Source organism: Crocodylus porosus, unplaced genomic scaffold (genome assembly GCF_001723895.1).
Source record: "Crocodylus porosus isolate Cpor-Errol unplaced genomic scaffold, CroPor_comp1, whole genome shotgun sequence".
NCBI lineage: Eukaryota > Metazoa > Chordata > Crocodylia > Crocodylidae > Crocodylus > Crocodylus porosus.
This window is the reverse complement of record NW_017728906.1, coordinates 176,802,125-176,816,061: the sequence shown is the minus strand read 5'-3', so window position 1 is coordinate 176,816,061 and position 13,937 is coordinate 176,802,125. Positions and strand designations below refer to the sequence as shown.

Genomic DNA, 13,937 nt, shown 5'->3' with positions numbered 1-13,937 from the left:
GAGAGAGTGTGCATGTGTGAATGAAGGCGAGAAAGAGAGAGAGGACAGGTTGTGTGTGTGCGTGTGTGGGAGAGAGTGTGTGTGTGTGTGAGTGAGGGAGAGAAAAAGTGTGTGCGCGCGTGTGAGGGAGGGAGAGAGAGAGTGTGTGTGAGAGGAGAGGAGGCGCTGCCCCTCCCACCCGTGCTGCTCTCGCCAGTGTCTGCTCCCGCATCTGCCGGCCCCCGGCTCCAGAGGCGTGCACTGAGCGGTGTGGACTGGAGAGACCCGGCGGAGGCAGTGCGTGTGCGTGCGTGCGCGCGTGTGAGTGTGTGTGTGTGTGTGTGTGTGCGCGTGTGCGCCTCTGCCTGTGTCGCTGCGGGGCGGGGGAGCGGGGAGATAGCGCATGTCTCATCTCTCGGTGCAGCCACTAGACGCTCCCACCACCGCCAAACTCTCCACCATCTTTTGCATGTGCAACATTTGCAGCCGGACAGAAACCTCTCCCAGGGCTATGGAGACTGCGGGAAAAGCCCGGCGCGGCAGGATGGATTGCTAAAACACCGCTCGCACCTCCACTGAGAAAAAAAAGGAAAGAAAAGAGGGAGGGAAAAAGAAGAAAGGAGAAAGCATCTCTCTTCTACCCCTCCCCTCTTCGGTTTGGGGTTTTTTTTTTATTATTTTTCTTAATTTTGTTTGTAGCCACCTCGTCCTCAATGCCTCTCTGAGCAGCACCTAGCGGGGGAGAGAGAGAGAGAGAGAGAGAGAGACGGGGAGGCAAAAGAGAAGAAGATGAGGATTATTTGCAGACAGCTTGTCTTGTTGTTTTCTGGCTTTTGGGGACTAGCAATGGGAGCTTTTCCTAGCAGTGTGCAAATAGGTAAGAGCTGCATTGAGCTGTGTGTGCATGTGGCAGGCGCGACCAGCCTTGGCCAAGTGAGTTAGGAGCGAGGGGCTGAATGAAATGGGCTGCACGGCCACCCTGGTCTGTCCCGTGTGTGTGTGTGTGTGTGTGTGTGTGTACACTGGGAGGGGGGTCTGCAGGGCTGCCTGGCATCACACTGGTCTTCAGGACGGGGGTTGCGGTACAAGTTGGGACAGTGCCCCCTGTACTGCATCCCAGTGCCCCCTCCTCTCTCCTGGAGGTGGTGATGGTGGTGGAGGGGGGAGATGTTTAAAATCCAATGTCTTGGGCACCGGTCGCCGCAGTAGTTGCTCTGCCCGGGGGCTGTGGGAGGGGATGGATGGTGCTGCCTTCCTTCTTACCTTCTTTCCTAGTTGGAAAGTTTTGGATTCCCCAGGTTCCCCACCCCTCCTTGGGCATCTCCCCCCTCCTGCCATTCCCTGGGATCTGCCTTATTGCTTTCCCCCTGCTTTGGGATGGGACGCAGTTATTTGAATGCCTTCCAGCTCTGCTCAGCTCCATCACTGCATCATTTCTAGTGCACTTGTAAAGATGCTGCTAATCAGGCTGAGCTGCTGCCTGCCCGCACATGGGCTGCAGGGAGGCAGGCAAAGTTCAGGACGCGGCTGCTGCTGGCTGGAAGGCAGAGTGGGGGGGGGCTTTGCTGGATGCCGAGCAGCCCCGCTGGGCCGCCTCTCCTGGGGGGAGCTGCTCAGGACCTGATGTCTTCTTCAGGACAAAGAAGAAGGGGCTTCAGCAGTTCCAAAGGTCACTGTAATCAGGAGGCATCTACATATCCATATGGGGAAGTGAGGAGCATGGCTGCCTCTGAGGGCTTGACTTCTATTACCAGCTGTGTTTGTGGGTACCATCAGTCCTGCAGCCCTTGAGGACCACTCATCCAGCAGCTTGGGGCCAGGGAGTTGGTTGGCTGGGCACAAGGTAGCGATCGGCTTGTCAATAAACGTCTCCTTCCTCTTGCTGCTCTTGTAGGGGGTCTCTTCATCCGAAACACAGATCAGGAATATACCGCTTTTCGCTTGGCGATTTTTCTCCATAACACCAGCCCCAATGCGTCTGAAGCACCCTTCAATCTGGTTCCTCACGTTGACAACATTGAAACTGCCAACAGCTTTGCTGTCACAAATGCCTGTAAGTAAGACATGCCATTGATCTCCCCGAGTTAGGAGTGCATGGCAGCCAAGTTGAGAGGGGGGTCCATAATGACCTAGCACTACAAGGAAAAAAAAAGAATAGTCCTCCATGCAGCAGAGGACCACTCCCCATAACACTCCCCGCAATGACCTCTGTGCCCTGTGTGGAAGAGCTGAAGGGGCAGCTCCCTCAGTTTGTAACCTTAGCAAAATCCCCTTGCCTGCCTTGTGCTGACTAACCCAATGTGACATTTCCTTTACTGTTCTCACTGTAGTTTCTTGCTTTCTGGTTTCTATGGAGATGAATTTTGTGGTTGTAAAGGGGGAAAAAAAAGAAAGACATCAGGCAGTGACCCCCACAGTTTCTCTCATTTGGCTTTGGGCACTGCCGTGTCGCCTGTATTTGAAAATACACCATAAAAGCTGTGATCATCAGAGTTCTGTCTAATGGCAAGGAAGGAGACAGGGAAGCAGGGGTGGGCAGGATAATATATCTGAGTAGGTTGACGCTGCAGTTGATCTGGTGATGTCACTTGAGGCTGCCCTGCTCTTATATTCTGGGTTGTAAATGTCTCTTACTATCTCACAGTGCATACATCCTGTGGATATGTCTCCATGCATCCACACATTGGTGCCAAATCAAGTTAGGATCCGATCTACTTGATTTCACAAACCACCCCAACTGGAACGCCAACAGTCCGCCTCCAATTTGCACGCAGACAGAAATACACTTACTGAGAAAAGGATAGCTTTACCAAATGGGAGAGCGACTGACTGAACTTCCAAATTCACATCACTCCAGCATCCTTCAGCACAGTGTAGAATGCATACTTAAAGCTGCTAACATCTAAGAAAGGAAAATCATTATTTATATTTCCGTTCGCTTCTCTAAGGTTTCAGCAAAGGTATTTATTTTATAGTGTGGGGCAATGTGATTGAGTATCACAGAGCTAAATGTTGCAATTAAATCACTGCCACTTTCATATTCTTCTTTCAAGGTTCAAATTCTGTAGCTTTTTTCTCAATGACCTTTAAGTTTTATAATCCTTTCTTCATTTAAGAATGAATTGCCTTGGAACTAGGAACATAGAATAGCAATGCACATGGAGTTTAAAATAGAAAGAGACTGGACAAGGTTTTTCTGTTCAGTGTGCCTTTAAAATATATACTGTATTTCTCTAGTTTTCTGCATCCTCATGTCCCTCTATTCCTCTCTTTGACACTTGTAGTATATTTTTATTTTATGTATGGTGTGTTTAGCTTCTTAAAACCTATTGGATGATTGTCAAATGTATTTACATAATTCTTTGATACTCCAGGTTTTTGATGACCTTGTCATCTTACTTAGCAGGAAAACCTTCCATGTTGCCAAAACAATACCAGTGCATTATATGCAGAAAAGATTTATGTCTCATGAGTGTGAATTTTATATTAAGTAATGTATTATATATGTTTAGTGCTAAAATCAATACCAAATTAACTAAAGAGAAGGCATTTTAACAGATGCTTTTTAAAATATGAGGACATGGATCTATATAGGTGGATTTCAAAGAAATACTACAACCTACATGATTTTTGGCAGATACTGTTTATATATTTCATGCATTTTAAAAGCTTATTGATGGAGTTAAAAGCTCTGTACATTAAATTAAATAATTATAGGTAAAACCAAGTTTTGCACCAAGTATTGTGATTATAACAATAATGCATTTGCAAACAGTTTTGATTTATGTACATTGAAAACTATTATCTAAGCCCAAACTATTACCTAAGCCCAAAACATATATGAAGTTACAGTTTTTCAGGTGCAAAGAAGTCTATGTATGCCAAAACTTCCTCTCATTTAAACTATTATTAATTGATTCTTTTTCTTTCCTTCCAACCCCCCTTCCGTTGGTTAAATTGAGTTTGTAGTATTTCAGCTGATGAAAATATGTTTCCTTATAGTGCCTGTCACTTATACAAATAGTGATTTGTATCTTGCTCCAAAATTTAAATAAAAAAAATATATATACTGTGACCAATCCTGCAGTTCTGAACAATTTAGTGATTCATAGGTGACAAATGTAGGCAGAATATAGAACTGAAGAAAAAAGTGTGTGTATAATTCTGTATATATCTGTATGCAGTTAGATACCCACAAACCTGCAGATGTTACTCAAGCAAATCTCCCACTTAAACTAATATGCATTTTTTATCTAAACATTATGGATTGTTTAAATATTATATGTTTATGCCATATTTTACAGATCTATGTGCCAATAAGCCTGTGTTCCTTGCATATATTTATTCTAAAATATTTAAATGTAGGAGAAAAGTTCTCCTAATGAAGCATAAGCAAACTGACCGACAAATGAAAGAATACATCACATGTCCCTTAAGTTAAATATGAGCAGAACCCTGCAAAAATCAATTGTCTGATAGCTGGAGGACACTGCTTCCATGTGACTGAATTTGCTGGCTTCCAAAGCACAGATGTGTGAGATTTGTTAACCTAATTAAAGATAGAAAGTCTGTATTAAGTAATATCATGGCAATATTTCCTACATATGAAATAATGAGTCTCTACCAAACCAGTGTTGAAATAGTGGCTTTGGATTTTATCGCTGTATAGAATTTACTTAGAGAACACGTGCCCCCAAATGATATAGTACAATAGCCTTAGAGCCACTGGACTGAAATGAATATTCATATGAGGTCAAGCGTAAAGATCTAAGACGTGACCAGTTAGCTTTATTCCCATTTCCATTTCACTGCAGAGGTTATTTTATAAAGCTGCAATGTCTGGCCCATTCCATGTATTAGGGATAATAATCAAGACGCTTAAAAGGTAGAAGGCATTTTTTTAGTGGATGATGGATATCTTGGGAAAAAAAATACACACACACACACACACACACACACACACACACACACACACATTTATTTATTTTTTCTAAGAGACTAAAACAGTATATTGGTTGCTTTTTGTACGTGTTTGTCAATGAATACTTTTCACATTTCAACCATTTTATGGGTTCAGTTTTATGTACACAGTGATTATATCTGTTTCTTTTGCCTTTTAATAGGTCCAGGTCCTTGCATTTCCCCCCTTTTATATCATATATTCCTAAGAAACAGGTCATTTTAGGAGCTGCATTTTGTATTGTAGTTCAGTAAAATTCACTTGATTTATATCAGCTTGGTTCATCCCCTGTTTTTGACTTTTATTTAAATTCTGTTCATTTCTTTTGTGCTCCATACATTATTCAGAGAATCTCTCTTACTGACAGAGCTGAAATTATTGTGAAACATGAACAGCACAAGGGTTTTACTTGTCAGAACATAATACACTAAAGTCGTAACAGCCAACTAATGTCAGACATTAGTTGGCACATTTCACATAGAATTTTTTGCTTGTGATTGAAAATCCAACTTCAAGCTAATTTCAGATGTAAGACCTGTGCATTGGATTACAAGCAATTGTTCCTTTGGATGAGGTGACTTTTTCATTTGTGTACAGTGCTCTATATTGCATTAATGCACTTGAACAGTATTGTCAGTATACAGTAACTGTATTTTAAAAGCTAGCTGTATGCTTTTGAGAAATGTTGAAGTTAGACAGTTGTTAAAAAGAGCAATTTGTCTTTCAGCTCCTTTGCTGGGAATTGGATATTCTTCAGTTACAAATCAAAATACTCAGTGAATAACTGATCTGGTAGAAGACTTTTGTTAAATTAGCAAAGGGTGATACTGAATGTGTATACTTAAAAAAAAATCAGAGTAAAATCTTTCCTTAGACCCTCAGTTTTTTCCCACATACACTCTTAGATTAATGCACTACTACTAAATCCAATATTTGGCAAATCATCCCCTTTCCTTCCCCCCAGCTACCCATCCAATTCAACTCTTAATCCAGATTTTAGTCTCAAGTGGACTATATTTAACAAAAAAGATATGTTTCTTATTAAATATTACAAGGGCAAGCACATGTGACCAAATAATCCTATAGGAAATTCCACATTTAACTAAATTTCCTGTTTCTCCAGGATGTAGTGTCTTCAATATATATTTTTTACAAGTTCTTATTTCTTTGGAGTGTAGAATTTCTGAAAGATGCTGGATTGGTAATCCTAGAAAACTGGAGAAGGCTTGAATCTGTCTCATTTATATGAATAGAAATTCAGCACTGATTTCACTGAATGAAGTACCAAGTCCATATGTAACAGGAAAACATAGTGCATATATTCCCTGGTTCATTCTGGTCTGTCAGTGTATCTAGCTTTGACCTTGCTGTTCTTGAGGTGGGATGTGGTGTTCTTGCCTTTTCCAATATCAGTTTTTCTGCTAGGACTCCCAAAGCAACTACCAGTTAAACTCAACTGTGTTAGTGTTTTTAAGTTATGGATATGTGTCATTTTATGCTGGCTTTCAAGAAGGCCTATGATGGTATCAGTCTAATAATGAGATTTTCATTAAGTTTGCATTCAGCGTAAATAATTACAACTCATTCAGCAATAGAAATATTACCTTAGTTTAATAATGTGCTTTGTTTAGGGAAAAAACCCAAAGCAAAACATGGTAACATTCTTTATTTTGGAATCAAAATTACCTGGGACTAAAAGGTAAATTATTTTTCCATCAAGAGAAGCGCAAATTCCAAAAGGGTGAGGTTTGGGTGTGCTGAGATTCCTTTGTGAAGTGTACAGTTGAGGCAAGCTGAAACTCCAGTGGTAAATATTATGTCAGATGTATAACCCGAATTCCTCCCTCCTGCCCCTGATTTTTTCTGTTTTGCTTTTCAGTTTATTCCAACATTGAAAACATTTTGTGTTATAAGTAATCTTTACTGTGCATTCAACTCTAGCTACTGAAACTGACATCTTCTTAGTTAATACTTAACGTGGAACTAACACATTGTTACCATTGACTCTAAGAGGAGTTGCAACATCAGAGCAGTAGACACCAAGTCCAACAGATGTCTTAGTTGAACAAACGTTTGCATGCTTTCTGTCAAAGAGCTGTACAGTAGACAACAAACCAATCCTCAGTAGCTCCAGGTTTTAAAATAAGAATTTGGATTTTATTTTCAAGGATATTGTCAAGAAAATAAATAATCCAGGCTGCACTGAAACAGTCAAATTTCCTCCGTGAAGATTCAAAAATAAACTCTTTGTTAGAATAAAATAAGGCATTCATTCTACCCGTCATTCTCTTACTAGATTAACAAAAACTATAATCTCATAAACATTATTATGGGGTACAAAACTCATTTCATCTTCTTTTTGGAAGATTAGTAACAAAGGTTCATTTTCTGCATTTCTTCTGCAGATGCCAGTGTAGTGCAGTACCTCTTCCTCACAATGAAGTGGTTTAATAAGTAAATTAAATTGATTAACTTCAGCAGCGGTACTGCAATCTCAGTGTGTATACTAGTCAAAAGATCTCATGTGTTTCACCTTTAGAGTTTGATTGTTTTGAGATCTGCTTATTTCTGAAAGGGGAAAATCCTGCTTCTCTATTTTTTTTAACTGTTCTGGATCATGCTGTGAGTTGTACAGCTGGGAAGAGGTGCCCTGGTATGAATTTCTAAAATTTACTACTGATTGGTAATATGGAAGCCACAAAAAGCACACCCAGAGAATGTATATTGAATGATCTTTAGCTCATTTAACTGTAGCTTATTTAGCAAAATGATACATTGCCTTTCTAATCAGTATAAGGCTTTTTATCAGCCCTTACATCAATGGATGAAGCAGAGTAGACCTGCTGTGTGGAAGGTTTGGAATGTACTCTTTAACAGTCACTTACATTTCTCTTCTTTTTTAGAATAGCATCATCATTTGCATTCACCTGCTCTTTGCAACATTTGGACACACTAGGCCAAATATTCCTTCCCTTTAGGTTCTGTTCCTGTGTGATATTTTGAGGGGAGAGTAATTATTGATTTCAAAAGGCAGATCTTCAGGTCTTTGCAGCAATACAAGCCTGGAGAAGTCAATGACATTACACTTATGCTATGAAGTGGAAATTTTGGTTTATACTGTAGCTTCTCATATTTGTGTATTGTTCGACTAGTGCTGCCCAATACTGTGTTCTTTGTTAGCAGTTACCTGCATTCATGTGTGACAATGCAGGGTCTTATTTTTCTCTTACTAGTTTAAATCAAGGACAATTCTGTTGCACTGTTGATTTACAAGCATAACTTATATCAGAATTTGATCCCTGTGGTACAGCATTTAGTTGATTTCAATTATTTCTTATCAGAAGTTCATCAATTCCATCTCTGTATGCAAAAAAAAGTTTGGTTATTTACATATTCCGTTTTTAAAATTAAAATCTCTTTCCAGGGTCCTGTAAAATGGGTAGTCATTGGTATGAATGAATAATCAATGATTATATTACAGATGGATTTTCCTTAACAGTTTAGTAGCAATGGCTTCCATGTTCAGGCACATAAGTAAATTGCCAGATTTCAGAGAGAAAGCTCGTCTTCCATTTCACACCTAAGTGAAGTGACTGCATTTTCGAAAGTGCTCAATATTTAGCACTGCCTGTAGTTCTCAGTGGGAGCTACTAGCTGCTGAGTACTTCGGAAAATCCGGCCCCGCATGTTTGACTTAGTGTAGGTCAACTGCAGCAATTTGCTATTGTCACTTCCCTGCAAGAGTTTTGTTTCTTTCATACTTATTGTGACTACTCCAGGTGAAGTAGATCAGTCGATGACTTGTTCACAAAGCTCTGAAGATTTTTTTTTAATGGAAGAAGGGCATCAAATGAGTGTTATCTTTATTTTAGTTATATGGCATAAAGATGTGAGCATTTTTCCCCATCTGATGCTGATTGTGTATAGAACATTAGGTTGACCTCGGACAGGAAATATAATGCTACAGATTTGTAAAATACCGTTTCTTGATCAGCTATACTCAAATTAAATAATTTCACTGCAAATATTGGTCTTCATCCTGCAGTCCTTTCCCAGGCAAAATTCCCTTTGATTTAAACAGGAGTTTTACCTGTATAAGGTTTGCAGAATTGAACATATTAATAATTTAAACAGTAGTACGGATTAGATTTTATGCAAGGTGACTAGGTTCTCATTATTTTTCATGATGGCCAAATTTGTAAAGCTAATAAGATGTTTTATTCCCTTGATTTCAAAATATACCTTTAAAAATCTGGCCATCAATGTTTATTTGTCTGTTTTAAAAATGTGTCATTTAGAACATCGTTTTCCTATGCTCCAGAGCCTATTTCAGTTTGGTATTTATATGCAACCGTTGCTTCTGAAAAATGCAGTCTGGTGCAGTACCTTTCTGTATTCTAAAGTCATGGACAACACGAGCGTGACTGCAGATATTTTCTATAAATACAAATAGAGCACAACAGAAACAAAAAGCACTTGAAAAAGAAACCCACGTACTCCCATTTGTTACAAATATTAATTTTTTTCCTTGGTGAAAAAAAGATTCTAACACATTTTGAAGACTGACATTAAAATATACCGGCTTTTAGGTATTCATAGCAGTTCTTCAGTCTCTTAGTTGCAGAGTCTCTCTGGAATAGGTTCTGTACTGTGTGCAGTGTACTCCAATTGATGTCAGTTTGTGTTTTTACAGTAACCTTTTATACTGTAGAACTTGAACTTAAATCCTTATTTCAAATTGCCATATTGTTTTTAATTCAGAGTTAATCAATGAATAGCAGTGCAGTAGGTGATTTAGTGAGGTGGGAGCTTGTTTTAATTCTTGGTAACCTTGGACAAGGCATTTAATCTGTCTGTACTTCAATTTCTAAACCTTTTTAACTGAAAAAGATAAGAAATGCCTTGATATTTTGTGACAAGGGGCAAAGTACATGTTGTTAATAAAGAAGATTCATTATTTTCAGAACCTGTACTTGTGTTTTGGCAAATTTCTTCTGTAACTTTGTTATGGTTCAGATATAGTGCTCATAATCTACAGTGCCAATATTTTTCACTCTCCTAGTGTGTGATAGGAGTCTGAGCTGTATTGGATTCTGGTAAAGAAAACAACATTTTAAGCAAGCAAAATGTTTGAATTAAAAGACATATTTGGGTAAAAACGAATCTGTAAAAAGCTATATCATGCAAAAAGCAATTTCAAAACATATATTCATATACACAGTTCTTAGCGTCCTCACTTTAGCAGCTGATGGGGGTTAGGAACCATACTTAACAGCACTTCCACTGCTCCCTGAGTCCTCATGAGCAGATCAGTGTTGAGCCTCTCAGGGCCTTGTTACACCTAATGCTGTGAGCTGCACAAATGTTGATCAGTGTTAATGCTAGCTCTAGTTTGGAGCAGTCATATGTTCAGGCCAGCAGGGGTCTGGAAGATTGAAAGGTAAGAATCACCCCACTTCCATTCCAGGCTTCCCCCCTGCCTACCTCGCCCCCATAATCCCCACCTACTTGTAGGTGCCCAGCTGTCTGTCCCAGGGGCACTGCCAGTGTGCTGCTCTTCTTGGGTCCATGCCCACCCAGAGAGCAGCAGCAGCAGTAGCAGCAGCAGCAGCAGCTCTCCTTAGTGTAACATGAATTGGGTAGATCATATCAGAGATAATCCTATTCTGGAGTGGTGTAACTCTGAGCTGCACAATGAGTGCTTAAAACCAGTTTCAAATATTAATGTGCAGACAGATAGTCCAGATGTTAAGATCTCCAGGAGCTGCCCTAAATTACCACGTAACAAGGCCCTCATTAGTTCCCTAGGTCCTTGTGGACAGGCATCAGTAGGGGGATTTTACTACTAGTGAGCTTCTGTCTTGGTTCTCCATACCTATTCAAACTGTTTTCAAAGTTTAAGGGTAGAATTTTTAAAAATCCCCTCACTAAAGAATGTAAATCCCCTTGAAAGCAAAAGGACTGACTTGGGAACGTTTCCATAATTCTCTCCTTTCTCAAATACCTAAGCAGAAAACAAGACTAGAAAAGCAGCTATCCATTTCATGTTATTTGTGCACCTGTTCGGTTCTGCTTATGTCAGCTCTGTTTTCAAGAGATCTAGGGGCTGATCCCAGTGTCTTCAATAGTCTTAATTCTCAGAAAAGTAAAAAGGTAATAGTCACCTTTTTTCCAGAGCTACATTAATACGTTAATAATTATGGTGTGGAGCTGTTAGGAAAAGGTGTCTGGTGAAGACAGGTCAAGTAGGAACCCTGTTTGGCTTCCCAGACATTGCTGTGTGCTGTTATCATCAATGTGTACAATACGCAGGGAATCCCCTTATACCCACCTTGGGTGAGTATATGTCTCCACTCCTCAATTCTAAACTTCATAGATGACTCTAAAGGTCAGAAGGGATCATTTTAGTGTGACTGTTGTATAACACAGGCCAGAAAAACCTAACCCCATGATTATTGCATTGAACCTATGACTTTTGTTTGAGTAAGAACACATCTTTCAAAAAGAGACCTTGCTAAATATCATGACTTTTATTGATGGGTGTTAAGGATGTCACTTTGACATGTTCCCCTGTTTTCCTCCCCCTTTGGGCTACACATAGTGGAGAAGCACAAGAGACAATAAAGTAAAATGACATTCTGGCTAGTATTTTGTTATAGACCTGACATTTATGTGAATCAACACAATCTTAACCCTGCCATCATGATCCCATATATTCTTAGACCATTAAAGACCTATTGCCCTCCTTCTTCTTGGACAAGATAGCAGCTGGTATACAAGCATAGTAATGTGTGAAATTTAATATACAAGAATATTTGCAGAAAAAAACCATAAATGGCTACCAGACCTGCTTGTACAGTCATCTTCAAAAAAACATATTAACCAGGAGATTTGTAAACAGAAAATAAGATTGGCTTTTTTCTGATCAAGCAACAGAAACAGTAATATGTCACTTTAGCAATTAATTTTATGGCACAAATCGCAAATCACTAGGACTGAACACTTCCACCATCGAGTCTGCAAATAATCCATGACCTAATTGCTGCTGCATAAATTATTTATTAACTTCTGATTTTAAAATCTCTAAAAATCATGAGCTGTTTGTAGATAATTCATGAATAGAGAATTAAGCTAAATTCATGAAATAATGTATTTACAGTGAATAATTCATGTAGTTCTATTAGGTTCTTAGCGTGGCCATCTGGACTCCAAAAGCACAGGTTGTGCTTTTCTCCAGTTCTTGAAAAAGTGTCATCCACTCAGAGGTAGTGGGTCATTTAGGCTAATGAGACTAACCCCCATCTATGCAGTGTGCCTCCCATATGTTGTTGATGTTCTCCCTGTTACTTTAGAGTAGTGAGTCTCAACTAGGGTAGTAGGACACCCTGAGGTTCTGCGAGATCCTCTGAAGGGTGCTGCAGAAAGTGTGAGGTGATAAGGTGGGTGGTCTAAAGAGATAAGCAGATAATGGTAGACTCAGGCTCTACCAACTTGGCTGTTTCCCCACCTCCACTGTTTGGCCCCGTTGCAAGGAAGTAATCACTGCAGTAAATACATTTTGTTTTTGAAATGGGGTGCTGCTTAGTTAATGAACAGCATGCAGAGAAGCCTTGAGTCTAAAAAAGGTTGATAAACACTGTTTCCAAGGGACTGCTTTCAGGGCTGAAATATCTCTAGAGGCTGTCAAAAGCACTAAAGGATTTATGCACATAGACCCCAAGCAACAAGAAGGCAAAAAGTATGGAGTACAAGTTTAGGACAATATTGGTTTTATATGCAAATCTCTTTTGCTCCTGAATTATTAAACTTAGCAGTACCTAGATGAGTTTCTGAGCTAGAAGAGTGGTTTATAATCCATAACAAGTGTCTGCATAAGATAGAGGATGATTTGGGGGTTGGAGTTTCTAAACCTGGAGAACTGGTTGGGGTTGAGAGGGAGAAGGAGTATTCTCAGTCCAGGGAATCTGGATAAAAGAGAATTCAGAGCTTTTAAAGGAGTAGGAAGAGGAAGGTGCTTCTGACTTGGTGGACATGGAAATATGCAGGAAGCTGAAGGGATGAAGATGTAGAGTTGGTGAGTGCAGAGGGGAATGAAGTGTATAAATGGGGTTTGTGTGGTGGGGCGGGTGGAGAGAGAGGAAGAGAGAGAGAGAGTGCTCACACAGGCCCAAGAGATGGTAAGGTAAAACAGAGGTTCCTAATCACTGGGTCACAAAGGGTTGGTTGCAAGGTCATGGCACAAGCCCCCCTCTTGGGCCCCCATCTGTCTGCTCAGATGAGCAGCTTCCAGGGCATGTAGGGTTAAAGCTCGGGGGTGGGGCAGCACTGGGAGGCAGACAGTCAGCTCTCGTCCCATCCTGCTCCCATGTGGTCCACAGGAAAAAAAAAAAAAAAGGTTGGGAACCACGGAGGTAAAGAGTTGGATTGCTGCAGGAAAGCTTGGGCTTCAGAAAGCACAGTAAAGAAGGAAGCAGCATGATAATCTTTTTTTATTATAATTCTATCCTGCTCTTACCTGTAAATCATCCCAGATTTTAATTCAAAATGGGGACCAGGTGCCAGGAGGGAATGACATGTCAGTTTGACTTCCCCATTCTTACCAAGCTTTCTCCTAATTGTCTGTTTTTCATTTTGAAAATGTTATCCTCTCATTAGAGAATGTGTGTGTATGTGTTGTGAATGCATGTGGATTCTTATGAGTGTGAAAAAGATTGCAACTTGCATCCCACTAGTACTTAGTGTACCTGGCTGCCACCACAGCCAGTGACACCATAATCAGTACTAAGGAGGTGCTGTGCATGTGGCAAAATGTCAGGCTGTTAGTAATGGTCAAGAAAAGCATTTCCACACCCAGCCCATACTTGTTGCAGTACACAATCCTGTAGACAAAAGGGTTTCAGTATTATGTATGATATTAACTTTTGATGGTAGTGTAAGAGTGACGTAGCCACACTGGTCCAGAAATTAGGCAAGAGGTTTCTTAGGTTCGGATCTTTCA

At 40.2% G+C, this 13,937-nt stretch overlaps 1 protein-coding gene across 4 annotated transcripts in view; it reads left to right on the top strand.

Annotated features, from left to right (window-relative positions):
- Positions 1-397: 397 nt before the first annotated feature.
- Positions 398-13,937, top strand: part of GRIA4 (glutamate ionotropic receptor AMPA type subunit 4) — a 418,357-nt gene continuing 404,817 nt past the window's right edge. For 3 of the 4 annotated variants that reach the window (XM_019530259.1, XM_019530260.1, XM_019530261.1), the window contains exons 1-2: positions 398-856; positions 1,874-2,032. In XM_019530259.1, the coding sequence (XP_019385804.1) occupies positions 769-856; positions 1,874-2,032 (247 nt within the window). In that variant the 5' untranslated portion in view covers positions 398-768. The remainder of the gene's footprint in view (positions 857-1,873; positions 2,033-13,937) is intronic. The other variant, XM_019530262.1, reaches the window with a different exon arrangement.